Below are 14,058 nucleotides of genomic sequence, written 5' to 3' on the forward strand. Positions count from 1 at the left end.
AGTGACAGGGCAGACGTTTTGGGGGAAATACAGGACAGGGAGGGTCGTGGGGTCACCCTGCAAAACGTAACTGGGAGGTGGAAGCCAGAGTGTGCTCTGCATGCTTGCATGCTGGCTGTTGATGTCAGGGCTATAAGCCACAGCAGCATAACATTTAAGACATCCAGACTTCCAGGCCAGGCAATGACTAAACCCGACTGGTCTGATTCAAAACCCAAAACATCATATCGGCATAGTCACAGCAGGATTCACCCCCAGCTTACTATTTTAACTTGTCTATTTTAACCCCAAGAAAAATGACCCAGCTATAACATTTGAGCCTGAAAATGGTATTACAAACTTACCTTTGGCCAATAGGATGCAGCCAACATGTATCCACCTTGCAAGAGATAGTTGGAATTTGGCGTCCCGTTGTTCAACTGGAAACAGTCCTGGGTCTCATCTTGTGTGGTGCTCAGAGAGGCTACGCTCTCTTCGTCATATGCTTTGATGTGAGGGGTTCCTTCTGCTAAATAAAAGTACTACATATAACTTGAAGCTGTATAGAAAAATATACCATAGTTTTTTTTTAGGATGCTCATACAAAGCATGTAAACGTTTGGAAAGAAAAATTTGAACACGCATATAAAACGAAAAATGATATTTTTATTCTGGGTATATTCAACGCTGATTTTTAAATTAGGAGTGCTGAAGCTCTTTCACGTAAATTGTGAACTACTACTACTCTGCACATAACTATATTCCTCTTCTCTTTTCTAGAGCTTAACATGTGAAGTATTCAGATATTTCAAAACAGGTTGCTTGCTAAAGTCTGATATGAAATCCCTTGTGACCATTTTAGAACACACACATTTCAATTGGAAGTGAAACAAAAGGTGATTTCAAGACAATAAATCAATTCCATTTTTAAATAGAAGAGTAAGCATGGAAAGCAAAGTGGTTGTCACCAGACTGCGGTAAATCTATTGAGGAGATATTACTTGTTATATGTGGTCCATTTCACTTATTGGATGGGGTGTAGAAGGCTCCATTTGCCTCCCCCAAATTTTTTTAAAATGGTATGTCTACATCATATTACAATTTTAAACATGCATTTTTAAATTCTGAGTCTCTGTTCAACTAACATTACACTGTTTCTTCTTCTCCCCTGACCCTCACATATTTTCCCCACATCTCAACCTCCATTTTTTATTTCTTTCCTCTTCCAGATCATCTCCAACAGAAGAAGAAAATCAGGGATATTATGTCTCTGTGTTTGCACAGTATAAATTTCCTGGTAGCAAGGCCAGACATATTTTTAAACTAACAGCCAATGCTGTGTAGGAAAGAGTACAGATGCAAGAGCAATGTGAGATAATTCTGCAAGACTCAAACTTATGTGTAACAAAAAATGCAAGATTACAATTGTGTACATAAGTGAGAGCGAAAGATGGAGATTTTAATTGCTTTCATTGCTTAAAATCAGTTAATACCATATATTTTAGTTATGCATTGTGTGGTTAAGTTATGGAGGATGGATGGGTGAGAGTGTGTGTGGTTTTTTATTTTTGTAGAAAAAGCATTTGTGTCACAACACTCCACTTTCTACAAAAAAGTGTTTCCATTATCACTCTAATCATAAAATATTGATAAAAAATGCTACCCACCACTTATTTGACAAAATATTAAAAGTTTCTATGGTAGAGGACCACAATTTGCCTCTGTGCTGAGCCCTTCCCCACTACTCCCTGATCCTGGACCAGATGTGCATCAGGATGGTCCCAAGCATAATTCAGCACAGTCTGAAGGACACTGTAAATAGTACCTACCAATAGCACCAACAGACTGATAAGGCAGCTTGGGATCAGCAAGGTGTAGTGCAGTCCCAGCAATGTCTCCGTTCTCTAAACACAGTTAATGACTAACCTAGCTCCACACCACCAGACGACCCCCCTGTGCAAGGGAGACTGAAGGGAATATCATCTCATAGTGGCTAAACTGGCTTTGCACCCAGAATCTACCTGTGGCACAGCACCGAGCAGCCACAATACAAGGGTGAGAATGCCCTAGATAACAAAAGGTAACTCATAACATGCTTGTCAAATCTCAGCTCCCAAATATTAATACTTCAAAAACTTAAATGGATTTTGAATGCTTGGGACCACCAAAAACCTCTCTATTTCAAACTGATATGTAACCCATTTTTCCAGTATTCCCCCCGCCCCTTCCATGCAGGTCCAATACGTAGGGCCTGCTGAAAACTTTCTTCCTCTAGAGCAGTATTTCTCAATGACCAGTCTGTGGATCGGAGCCAGTCACTCAGATCTCCCTGACATAGTTTAGGAAGGCAGCAGAAAGGTCCCTTGTATCAAAAAGGTTGAGAGGAACACTGCTCTAGAGCAGTGGTTCTCAAAGCTGGTCCGCCGCTTGTTCAGGGAAAGCCCGTGGCAGGCCGGACCAGTTTGTTTACTTACCGCGTCCGCAGGTTTGGCCGATTGTGGCTCCCACTGGCCGCGGTTCACTGATCCAGGCCAATGGGGGCTGTGGGAAGCGGCGCGAGCCAAGGGACGTGCTGGCCGCCCTTCCTGCGGCCCCCATTGGCCTGGAGCGGTGAACCGCAGCCAGTGGGAGCCGCGATCAGCCGAACCTGCAGACGCAGCCGGTAAACAAACCGGTCCAGCCTGCCAGGGGCTTTCCCCGAACAAGCGGCGGACCGGCTTTGAGAACCACTGCTCCAGAGAGCACTGTAGGTAGGGTGGAGGTAGAAGTGTTTTGGTTATCCCTTCCGTCAGCTGAAGTATTGTTTTCATGCAGAATAGGACAGTTGCTAAGCATGCAAATCCTGGGATTATAGAAATAATGGCAGTATTAACAATGGTTTAGTAACCAAAATTAAAATCACTAAACAGCGAGGCATTTGTTACAAATATTGTCCTCTCAAAAACAGCTTGAACACAACAGATTGGTCTAAAATACTAGTATCTGTCAAGTGTGCAATATATAGAACAGCTGCTCAAAAGTGCTACGAATGGTGTATTACACATTAAAAAAAAGTACATATTAAAGAGATGGTGCATAATGAATTGCACTGAAGTTAAGAGAACCTTCCAGCAGTTACCAAATCTTTAAAATGGAAATTTCTAATTAAACAGCGACAGAAAGACAGACAGACAGATTTACATTCCCTAGCTGACATTTTACAACTCGAGGGTTGGACACATCATTGGTTACATAGGCTCAACTGGCAGGTGGTGGAAAGGGCAGGAATACCGTCCCTATTACTTGAACCTGCAGCAATTTTACAGGATACTGCCACTAAACCTAAATTGTGTTACACTGTCTAAGCCAGTCCTCCTCCTCCTCTTCTCCTTTGTTTTATCAGTTTCTTATCAACAACATCCCCTTGACAATGCCCATTTGGTCCTGCAGGCAGAGGAGCATTGCAACATCAGAGGTTACTCAGACAGTAATTCTAACCTTAGCCTTAAACCTTAACACTAACCTGTTGTTTACGTTGGTCATCTCCCTCCTTGACAGTCAAGGCAGAGAGATTCTACTAAAACAGGTTTAAGTAGGAGTGATCACTTTAGATAAGCTATTACCAGCAGGAGAGTGGGGTAGGGGGAGAGAAAACCTTTTGTAGTGATAAACACTCATTTTTTCATGGTTTGTGTGTATAAAAAGATCTTCTGTACTTTCCACAGTATGCATCCGATGAAGTGAGCTGTAGCTCACGAAAGCTTATGCTCAAATAAATTAGTTAGTCTCTAAGGTGCCACAAGTACTCCTTTTCTTTTTGCAAGGCATAGTGTGGAGGGAGCCACAGTGCAAATGTCGTCTCATTCCTACTCAGCCAATATAGCTCCTGATTTAGAACAGAGGTTCTCAAACTGGGAGAGCACGAAATGTATTCTGGGGGAGCTGTAGGGGAAGCTGGTACGAGAAGCTGTAGGGGAAAAAAAACCTGACTGCACTCATTCAGAGCTGGGTGGCCAGAGAGCTGTGGATGTCTGCCGGACAGCGCTGCCACCAGCAACAGCGGAGAAATAAGAATGGCAATATCATACCATGCCACCCTACGTCTCCACTGCTGCTGGCGGCGGCGCTGCCTTCAGAGCTGGGTACCTGACCAGCAGCTGCTGCTCTCTGTTCTGCCTTCAGAGCTGAGTGGCTAGAGAGTGATGGGGTTGTGGCGGCGGGGGGAGAAAAACTGTTACAGACACAAAGAAGGGGTATGCAATCAAATAAGTTTGAGAACCATTGATCTAGAACAGCCCTCTATTCCAGTCCTGAACTCCCATGCCACCCCAACTCTCCTAGTTCTGACTGCCAGTTTCACTTGCTGATTCATTTTGACAAATGGAATTGAGTATGCAAATGAACTGTAGGAGGAGAGTGATGACTAGCTGATTACTTCTGATGTCACAATTCTTCAGAGACATGCCATTTAGTTGACTGTTAGGCCTCACTTGTTGCTAAGCCAAATACATACTATAGTCAAGATTTTTACCATATGAAATGTATCAATAGATTTGCTATGGATGAGATTTTCAAAGGTACCTAAACAACACAGGAACACAAATCCTAATGAAAAAAAAACAACACCATGGAACTAGTGCTCCAAGCCACACAGCTGATTTTGAAAATTCTATCTTTGTGTTCCTAGGCCCTACACTAATCCACAATCTCATTTATATTTTCTGAATAGTTTTGAAGCCTGAATATCTGTGCAAAAATGCTTGAAAATTTGTCAGTGAATGCAAATACACGTTGCATTGTGTCACACAAGCATAAATGAATGAGCAAACACCCACTTATATAATATGCTAATATCCCATAGTAACAAATTACTCACAACTGACCCTTGATGCTGCAGCCTAAAACCTTACCGTTCGTGGTGGGAAACCAATCCTAACCCACACAACCCAACTCTACTGCCAGAAAGTTAATGATCACCATCATATAACATTTATTGTACTCATAGTGGAAACCAATTTAAAGCAGATCTTGAATATTAGCACTTTTAATGTATTTTTCTCTCCATCACAGAAAACAGAGCAGAGGGTTATATTGTTAACAGTAAAACTGTTGAACTGAGTACAAGACATTGAGAATCATGCTCCCCCATTGTGTAATTCCTGTCATGAAAATCTTTGAGCTAACGCTTTGGCAGAATATGGTCCTTGTTGTCACAATTCTTTCTGCTGTTGGGAAAGTACTACATGACACAATAGTTTGCTGCTTTAGGAAATACTTTAAGATGAGGAAAGGAACAGACAAATAGTGTGTAGGGGAAACAAAAGGGAGGCACAGAAACAAAAGGGAGATTTTATAAAAGGAGGGCCTGTTGCTCTAGATATCTAAGTTTGGTAACCAAGATTGCCCATAGGTGGGTGCTGAGACAGTACCTCAAATTACTCTTAATGATCTTTGGCAGATTGCAAGACTGTGAGTTTTCAAGAGATACTTAAGAGTGGTGTAGTGATGTGGGACAAGGGATGAATGAGGAGGGAAAAACAGAAGCAGTACCAAAAGAACCTAAATATAGGAGGAAAGAAAAGAAATGGGGAAGAAGAGGGGAAAAACATTTTTGCAGAAATTCTGGCAATTCATCCCCTCCTCCCACACCTGAGTCAAATGCTGAACACAGCTCTCTATGGAATCAGTCAACATGATGCTTTGAATCGACAGAGGCATTGATAGGAGGTGATGGGAAATACAGAATATTTGCTTTTGTTTTTACTATGTATTCTCCTATTCCTATGCCTTTCAGATGTCTTTCAATATTCAGTATTTTTAGTTTTAAAATTATGATGTAGTAATAAGACTTTTGACACTTACCTCGCTTTTGTGCCTCTTCGTCATCACTGTCACTCTCTTCAGATGACGACGACGACGACGATGATGAAGAAGATGAAGATGATGAAGAGGAGGAAGATGCTGAAGAACAAGATGAGGATGAAGAAGAGCTGGATCCTGATTGGGAGCGTGAACAAGAAGAGGAAGAGGAAGAGGATGATGAAGATGACCTGGAAGAACAGGATGATCTGTCTGACTCAGAGTCAGAATCAGAGCTAGAGTCTGACCCTCTTTTGTTGACTCTCTGTTTTTTGGAAGCAGGGTTTGGAGTTAGGGGCTCTGTCCTTGCTGCAACCATACGCCTGTCAGTTTCAGTTTTCACGCCAGGTTTGTGGTCTGTAGTCTGTAATGGCGTGCCATTCTTTGGGCTCAAAGGTTCAGATTTCATCATTGTCCGTGTTTCCTCAGTAGACATAGATTCTTCTTCAGACGACTGAGGGTCCTCTTTAAGGTTTTCATTTTTAACTTTTGTATCCTCAAGAGCATTCCCTTTAGTATCTAGCAATCTTGACTGAGGTGCAAGAGGAGAAGCAGACAATGCCATCTGATACTGATGTAAAAGTGGAGTAGAAGTTCTTGATAGTGCCACTTTATTCTGACTGTAGTTCCTCTGGGCAGACATAAATGAGAGTTCAGGATCACGAAGAATGTGATAGTCTGTTCTGCTAACCCCATGTTTAGCAGCTCCAATAAGTAAATCCCTGTCATGAGTCCCACACTCCCACCAGACTGGCAAGTCTGGATTTGGCTGACAAAGTTTCAAGCGTTCAAACAGCTGTGGATGTCGGAGAGCCTGTTCTCGTACCTTCCTCAAGAGTTCAATGCGATATAAGGTCCGAGAAGCACGCTCCTCGGTAATTGGTTGGATAAAAATGGTTGGGTCTACAAGTTCTATATAAAAATAAAACAAATGGGAGTATCTGGCAAACAAAACCTTGTAATGCAGATTAGAAGCAAGTGACATTAACCAGTTAACAGCCAAGTCCCACAAAACATTAACCTCATGTTCCACATTAGACTTTTCCCCATTTTCTTCTCCCCTAATAAAATTTTGGAAAGCAGACAGAGTTGTAGCTTTTTGGAAAGAGGAAACAAACAATATTTTGTACGATCAGTATCAACTACATGATTCAAATATTTTTAAAACATACTGTACTCTATTTTCCTTTGATACATACCTTCTTTTGAGGGAAGGCGACAGACTCTCCTGCACATAGACATAAAAGCATACAAGTACTTCTCTAAACTCTCATCAGTTTTCTTATGTAGCCTAGCCATGGCTCTAAATTTTGTCCAGTCAAATCGACCCCCGTCAGGATCGAACACCACTCCAAATGTGGATACAACCCTGTAAAAATCAGCTTCTTCTCTTCTCGTCCACCTGGATTGGCAAGAAAAAAAAAAATCAATCAAATTTGGACATTCAGTAATTTTCTTAATATTATCACCTGTGATCATTAGTGATTACAGCTTTAAAAAAATTTAAGAAGTCTTTTTGAGTTTCTATAGGCTCATGCGTTTAAACGGAATACTTATTTTGCACAAACCTTTGTTGCCTTTCAATCTTGGCAGCAATTTTTGGATTTAGAGCAGCTTCTTCATATGGAGGCTGCATCACAGTGGCCTGAACTGGAAACGTTGGTTGGATTTGCTGGGCCTGCCTGTTCTTACTAGTACGTTGGTAGGCTGTTATTAGGCGGCGCAGACGTGTTGTTAAAGCAGACTGAGTGGGCCAATAAATTTTGTCTCCTTCCATCATCTGACCGTCTATATTAAAAGAAAACAACCAAACTCAAAGAAACAAGTCAATTATTGATAGTGTCTCAGGTTCTGCACTACACCTAAAGCAGGGCTACGCCAAGACATGATGTAGCCCAGCATGATAGGATACTATACGTTCACAATAATGATCATATATGAAGTTTAATTTACTTTACCTCCGTCAGCTATTACTAGATCTCCTGGTGATGAAGCATCATCCTAAAAAATCCAAGATTTGAAATAAATCAAAAATATGAATCCATCAGAGACGCAGTTAAAACCACACACCTTAGGTAGGTAACTAACAAAAGTAAAATAAGAATAATAGTATTTTGTTATATTTTAGACAACTGGCTATTAAGGCATCTTTAATATGAAGGGATCACCCAAAAATACTTTGTCAAAGACTTCTATGAGACTTATACTTAAGCTGTGCATGTATAGGAAATATTAAAAATGCTAAAATAACTAGCTCCACAAAATTAGAAGTAACATTTTCATTATGATAGAAAGAACTAAAAACAGATGCATACCGTACCTCCATATCATCTTTAAACATTGCTGGGGCTGGTTTATATTCTGGATCTTCTACATCCCTGTTAAAATTTCAACACAGTAAAATAATCCATTTTAATACTCTTTTAAATGCACCTATTCTGTTTGTATTATGCAAAGCAATTCTAAATCAAGATGGATTTATTCTCTGGTTAACTTTCTACTGGGAAATCTCAGTCACTGTACTTTGGAGGGGAAAAAACACTACAACAGGAACTATGGCTTCAACATTTTCCCTCTTTCCTGCCCCACAATCACCCCAAGAGGTCTTCTACTTCTGTGGCCCTAAATTGTGGCCACCAACCCTCTGTCTCATGAAAAATGAACAACCACTCCTCTTTGGAGGCTGTCAATGCTACTCAAATTGATTTAAAGGGGTTGCTGTTTAGCAACACTAGGTATTCCTGGCCTCTAGAGGAAAGGTTGACTAATATGGTAGCAATTCCCAATTCCTGCTGGCTTTTGTACTGAGGAATCAAACTCACATCTCTCATATAGCAATGCAAAGCACTATCACTGCCACATGAATAACCTAAGTTTTTATGTTACCAATGAATTCCCATGTCTAAATATTGTGCTATAAATACACTGGGCCTGATTTTCTTTTCACTTACACTCGAACACACCAGAAATAATGCCATTTACATCAATCAGCTTACACTGGTGTAAAAATAGTGTGAGAGGAGAACCAGGCCCAGTGTATAAGTTTAGTTCAGTTTACATCAAACAGCTTGTAACTAAACAAACATTCATACCCATCAATGTAATCATTTGCTCTCTGTTCAGCAGCAACTGCTTTCTCATCTGGTTTGCCCACTCTTTCCAAGAAACAGAGTGCAGGATCTGCTCTAATAGTGTTGTACTTTTCATACCCTGAATGGGAAGAGGCAACAACATAAAAGTGATTTTTAAAAGAAGGCATAAAAGGAAACGAGGAAAGGTTTGTGTCGGGGGAGGGCTATATATATCCAGTAATCCTTATTACTTACCATGCTTAAAAACTCCAATTAGGAGGGATTTATCTGCATCTGCATCCCACCACTCTGCAGGGACCTCAGAATGCTCTGGCTCAGGGACCCAAACATCAACTTCACTGAAAAATTCATCAATAAAACAAACATAAATCTACACAGGGAAGGATGAAATTTAATTTGTCTTTATTATTCCACATTTTATATCTCAATTTTCAATAGAAAGCAGCAATAATTTTACATATCCAAACACACAAAAACCAGCCTCTGATCAACAAGCTAAACATCATTTTATTCACAGCTTCCAGGTCTGTTAAAAGACAGAGTATATAGGCCACATTCTCTTTTGCAAAAATATCTGTCAGCTGGCATTCCAAGAAAGGGAAAAAAAAGCACTGACATGCATAAATCATAAACAGTGCAACATGAATGAAAAGGACAATTTTTTCACTGAGGACTGAGAGCTTTGGTAATTTGCAGCTAAATTAAAGCATATAAATTGCTTTTGATGGCACTGAAACCAATGAAGGTTTTGTCATTAACTTCAATGAGAGTCAAAAGAGATCCATTATCTGAATTCTGTTACTAAAAAGCATGGGAATCCTGCTGACAGAGTATAAATCAGGTGAATTTTTATTTGTCCTAAATATATTTATATTTCCTAAAACTTTGAATTGCTAATGATAAAAAAGTAAATACAACAAAAACAGTTTTTTCATGGGCAAAAATGGTAAATTTTACTTGTTTTTCCCTGAGAGGTATTCTCAATTTTTACTTAATAGTCTACATTTAAAAACAAGCAAAAAAACTTCAGAATAGTTCACCTGGCATCAACTCCATCAAACACTTTTTGGCATTCATTACCAATGACTTCTTGTTTTAAGTAATACAGCATTCTTACTCGAAGCAAGACCCTAAAAACAAACACATAGAAGAAACAGACATTAGAACGCTATCAACATTTATGTTTGGAAGGCTTTTTTTGTGCAATTAACTAGTTACTCGTTTTTTTTCAATTCTGCTTTTTCCTGAAATACAGGGGAAACTGGCAGTGATCCTATACTTAGGCTGCCTAACATTTAAGATTCATACAACCTTTACCTGAGAACCTCTAAGACAGGGATCGGCAACCTTTGGCACGCAGCCCACCAGGGTAAGCCCCCTGGTGGGCCGGGCCGGTTTGTTTACTTTCCACATCCGCAGGTTTGGCCGATCGTGGCTCCCACTGGCCGTGGTTCGCCATCCCAGGCCAATGGGGGCTGCGGGAAGTGGTGCGGGCCAAGGGATGTTCTGGCCCCTACTTCCAGCAGCCCCCATTGGCCTGGAGCGGCAAACTGCGACGAATAGGAGCCGCGATCGGCCAAACTTGTGGACGCGACAAGTAAACAAACCGGCCCGGCCACCAGGGGGATTACCCTGGTGGGCTGCGTGCCAACGGTTGCCGATCCCTGCTCAAAGACCTCCATTCTTTGCAACAAGCCTTTGAAATTCAAGAGGGAAAAAGGCCTTTGGCTAGAGACATGCCTTTTCTTGTCCCCTGAAATTCTGTTCAGGTTTGGCTGAGTTATAAACTGTTAAAAATTGCCATTTCCCTTCCCTCACTTGCATTCCTCAGGAAAAATTTTGGCAGCCCACCAATATAACGTTCTAGAAAGCCAGGCCAATGGCAAAGCAGCATCAGCATCATTGCCAGACACTATACCACATCACTGCCACACACACTATACTGCCAGAGCAGCAGGGAGAACAAGCGTCAGTCTGGACAAGCCTCCTGCCCCCTGCAAGAACCTTCCAGCATCCAGCAAATGGTCCATCTGCCCCTTTGAGGGAACTACATGCAACAGGAACTCCTCAAACTCATGAGGGAGTAGGAGGAACACCGTCAAAAGATGAACTTGGGAGCTTAAATTCATAACTTTGCTACATACTAACAATCGAGGACTGAACAGAGACACTGAATTTATTGCTTATTACTACAATCTATAAGTCCATGGGCTGCATGTCACATAGACTGGGGAAGGCTGTGCCTCCACAAACAGCCCGGTGTGGCCCCACCCACGCTCCTCCCTGAGCCTCCTCCTGGCTTGCTCTTCCCCCTTGGCCCCAGCCCAGGCAGGCTGCTCCTCTTTCAGGGCAGCGTGTTGGGGCTAGGGCAGCCGGGATTTGGGGGGAGGGGGGACACCCAGCATTGGGGGGCCCCGGGCACTGGGGTCACACCACCCAGCACTCAGGGGCAGGAGGCACTGGGGCTGCCTGCCCTGTGCTTGGGGGAAGCTGGGGGCATTGAGGCTGAGGGGGGAAAGCGGACAATGCGCCCACTCTGCACACCGGACTGGGGGGGCTGTGGCAGGGGCAGGGGCCTCCCCCAGCCGGTGATTCACCCGCCACACCTGTATAAGCCATTTAACGTCCAAACCTCCCACTCAGCTTTTTTCCCCCCTCTATGACTGGAGAGATGTTAACAGCACTTCACCTTGAGTGGTCTCTTGAAATATGTGTTAAATATTAATGCTAAACATTCTGTTCTAACCTTATATTTAGCTCTGTCACTCTGAGCACGTTTCTGAAGAAGAACTCTGTGTAAGCTCAAAAGCTTGTCTCTCTCACCAACAGAAACTGGTCCAATGAAAGATATTACCTCATCTGCATATCTCACTAGAAACTCACTCACTTGTTTCCAAGTCCAAATGTAACTGCCAAGCAAACCTACACTGTATCTCCAGAGTGAAAATCCTGACTCCTGACTTCGGGATTAGGAAGTAATGGGAATAGAATCCTCTTCCTTCCATGTCCCGAGGAACCACCTCCACAGCCCCCAACTGCAGGAGCTTGTGGACCTCCTGAACCCGGAGTTGCTCATGAGAGGGGTCCTTGAAGAGGGACAGGAAAGAAGGGACGGGAAGGAGGGGTATCCACAAACTGCAGGGTGTAGCCCCGATATACTATGTCCAGGACCTAGCGGTCCCAGGTAACTCACGACCTGGCCGAGCAGTAGGGAGAAAGGGGTTGAGGAAAGGACAGGCAGGATCTGGCTGGCTGGCTGACTGGGGCACACCCTCAAAACGATTGCTTTTGGTGCCCTGGGTGCTTAGTGGGTCCAGGTTGGGCTGGAAATCAAGAGGAGGAGGGACGACGACAGCTAAACCCGGTGTCCCTTCTCCTTGTAGATCCCTGCCGGCCTTGCCAAGGCCTCAACGGTGGCAGAGGTTGGAATGGCTTTCTGGCAGACTACAGTGAGTGCATACCCAACGAGCGAAGGGTAGCCTGTGGAGCCTGGCATCCATTTGATCGGAGAAGAGCCCAACTCTGTCAAAGAGAGGTCCTGAATAGAGGCCTGCATCTCCTGGGACAGGACCGCCGTTTGGAGCCAGGAGCTGCGTCGCATAACCACTCTCCCTGCCAATTCCGCCGCATCCCATGTCATTTGCAGGGAGCATCTGACTGCTGTGGTCTTTTCCTCCACCAGGGTACCAAATTACTGACCCTAAGGAAGGGAGTCCTGGAACTTCTGGAGACTCTCCAAGAAGTTAAAATTGTACCAGCATAGCAGGGCCTGATGGTTCGCCACTCACAATTGTAGGCTGGCCACTGAATACTTTTTTCTGCCAAATACATCAAGTTTTTTGGTTTCTTTATTCTTGACAGTAGAGGCAGTGGGGACCTGCTTGTGCTTTTCGCTGGCCGCAAACAAAACCAGCGAGCCCAGAAGTGGGTGAGTATAAAGGTACTCAAAACCCTTGGCCGGCACAAAATATTTTTTCTCTGCCCGTTTCAAGGTGGGTGACTTGCCACAGGATTGCTTATCCGGTGATCCCCCGGCCCTGGAGGGGTCTTAATGACTGGCTTGCCTTCTCAGGGAGCCTTAGTCTGGTCCTGTGGCACCGGAGATGTCACAGGAGCAGGTGGAGACCTGTGCTCTCTCTGCTCCCGGGCCTGGGATGACGAAGGTGCAGGCAGGGTGGTGGGTCCCATACTGCTCACCAGAGTCAGTGATGGACTTTTAAGAGCGCCAAGAGCCCCAGCCGCAGAGGCATGCTCGCGCTGCTCTGGAGACGGCTGGCAGACAGGCCCGGTCCCTCTACCTGATGACCCTTGGGCCTTCTTGCCCTGCGCTTGCGAGTGCTTCTTTGCCTTCTTCTTCGACACTGGCGAACAGTGTTGAAAGGAGCCATACGCTGGGGCGGAGGCCAAAGTACTCAGTGCGGCCTGCGCTGAGGGCTCGGAAGTCAGGCGGAGAGAGGATTCCATCAGGAGGGCTCTGAGGCAAATGTCCCTCTCCTTCTGGGTGCGAGGCCGAAAGTTCTTTCAGATCCGGCAATGCTCCTTAATGTGTGATTCCCCCAAGCACTTAAGGTAGCTGTCATGGGGGTCACTCACAAGTATAGGCCTGCTACAGACCAAGCAGGGCTCAAACCCAGGAGCTCGGAGCATGCCCCATTTGGGGCGAAGTCCCAGACAGAACCTTAGCTAACAGCTAACTACGCTACTTAACAGCTATTTAACACTAACTACAATTAAACAAAGACCCGAAGGCCCATGGAAGAAAACTGCTAGCTCTTGACAAACAAGAGAGGCGCTCCGACTGACCACCACGGGCGGTAAAAAGGAAATGAGAGGGTGTGGGCCGGCAGCGCCTAATATACCGCAGCATAGGTGCAGCACACTAGAGGGCGCTACGGCCGGCCCTATGGGTACCACTAAGGCAAAAATCTCCGAGGGCCACGCACATGGGCGTGCACAAACCTAGAATGGAATCGACATGAGCAAGCACTCAAAGAAGAATCAGTATATTTGAAAATGTAGAAAAATATCCAAAATATTTAATAAATTTCAATTGGTATTCTATTGTTTAACAGTGCGATTAAAACTGCAATTAATCGTGATTAATTTTTGTAATCGCGATTAATTTTTTTGAGTCAGTTGCATGAGTTAA

At 43.7% G+C, this 14,058-nt stretch overlaps 1 protein-coding gene across 13 annotated transcripts in view; it reads right to left on the reverse strand.

Annotated features, from left to right (window-relative positions):
* The window catches only part of CHD9 (chromodomain helicase DNA binding protein 9), a 182,004-nt gene that overhangs the window by 34,073 nt on the left and 133,873 nt on the right, over positions 1-14,058 (reverse strand). For 11 of the 13 annotated variants that reach the window (XM_037878254.2, XM_037878247.2, XM_037878257.2 and 8 more), the window contains 9 exons: positions 9,950-10,039; positions 9,144-9,247; positions 8,910-9,027; positions 8,138-8,195; positions 7,776-7,818; positions 7,386-7,605; positions 7,017-7,219; positions 5,821-6,729; positions 345-508 (listed from right to left, as the gene is read on the reverse strand). In XM_037878254.2, coding sequence (XP_037734182.1) covers positions 345-508; positions 5,821-6,729; positions 7,017-7,219; positions 7,386-7,605; positions 7,776-7,818; positions 8,138-8,195; positions 8,910-9,027; positions 9,144-9,247; positions 9,950-10,039 — 1,909 coding nt within the window. The remainder of the gene's footprint in view (positions 1-344; positions 509-5,820; positions 6,730-7,016; positions 7,220-7,385; positions 7,606-7,775; positions 7,819-8,137; positions 8,196-8,909; positions 9,028-9,143; positions 9,248-9,949; positions 10,040-14,058) is intronic. The other 2 variants (XM_037878251.2, XM_037878249.2) reach the window with 1 other exon arrangement.

The sequence above is a fragment of the Chelonia mydas genome, chromosome 12, assembly GCF_015237465.2.
Source record: "Chelonia mydas isolate rCheMyd1 chromosome 12, rCheMyd1.pri.v2, whole genome shotgun sequence".
Lineage (NCBI taxonomy): Eukaryota > Metazoa > Chordata > Testudines > Cheloniidae > Chelonia > Chelonia mydas.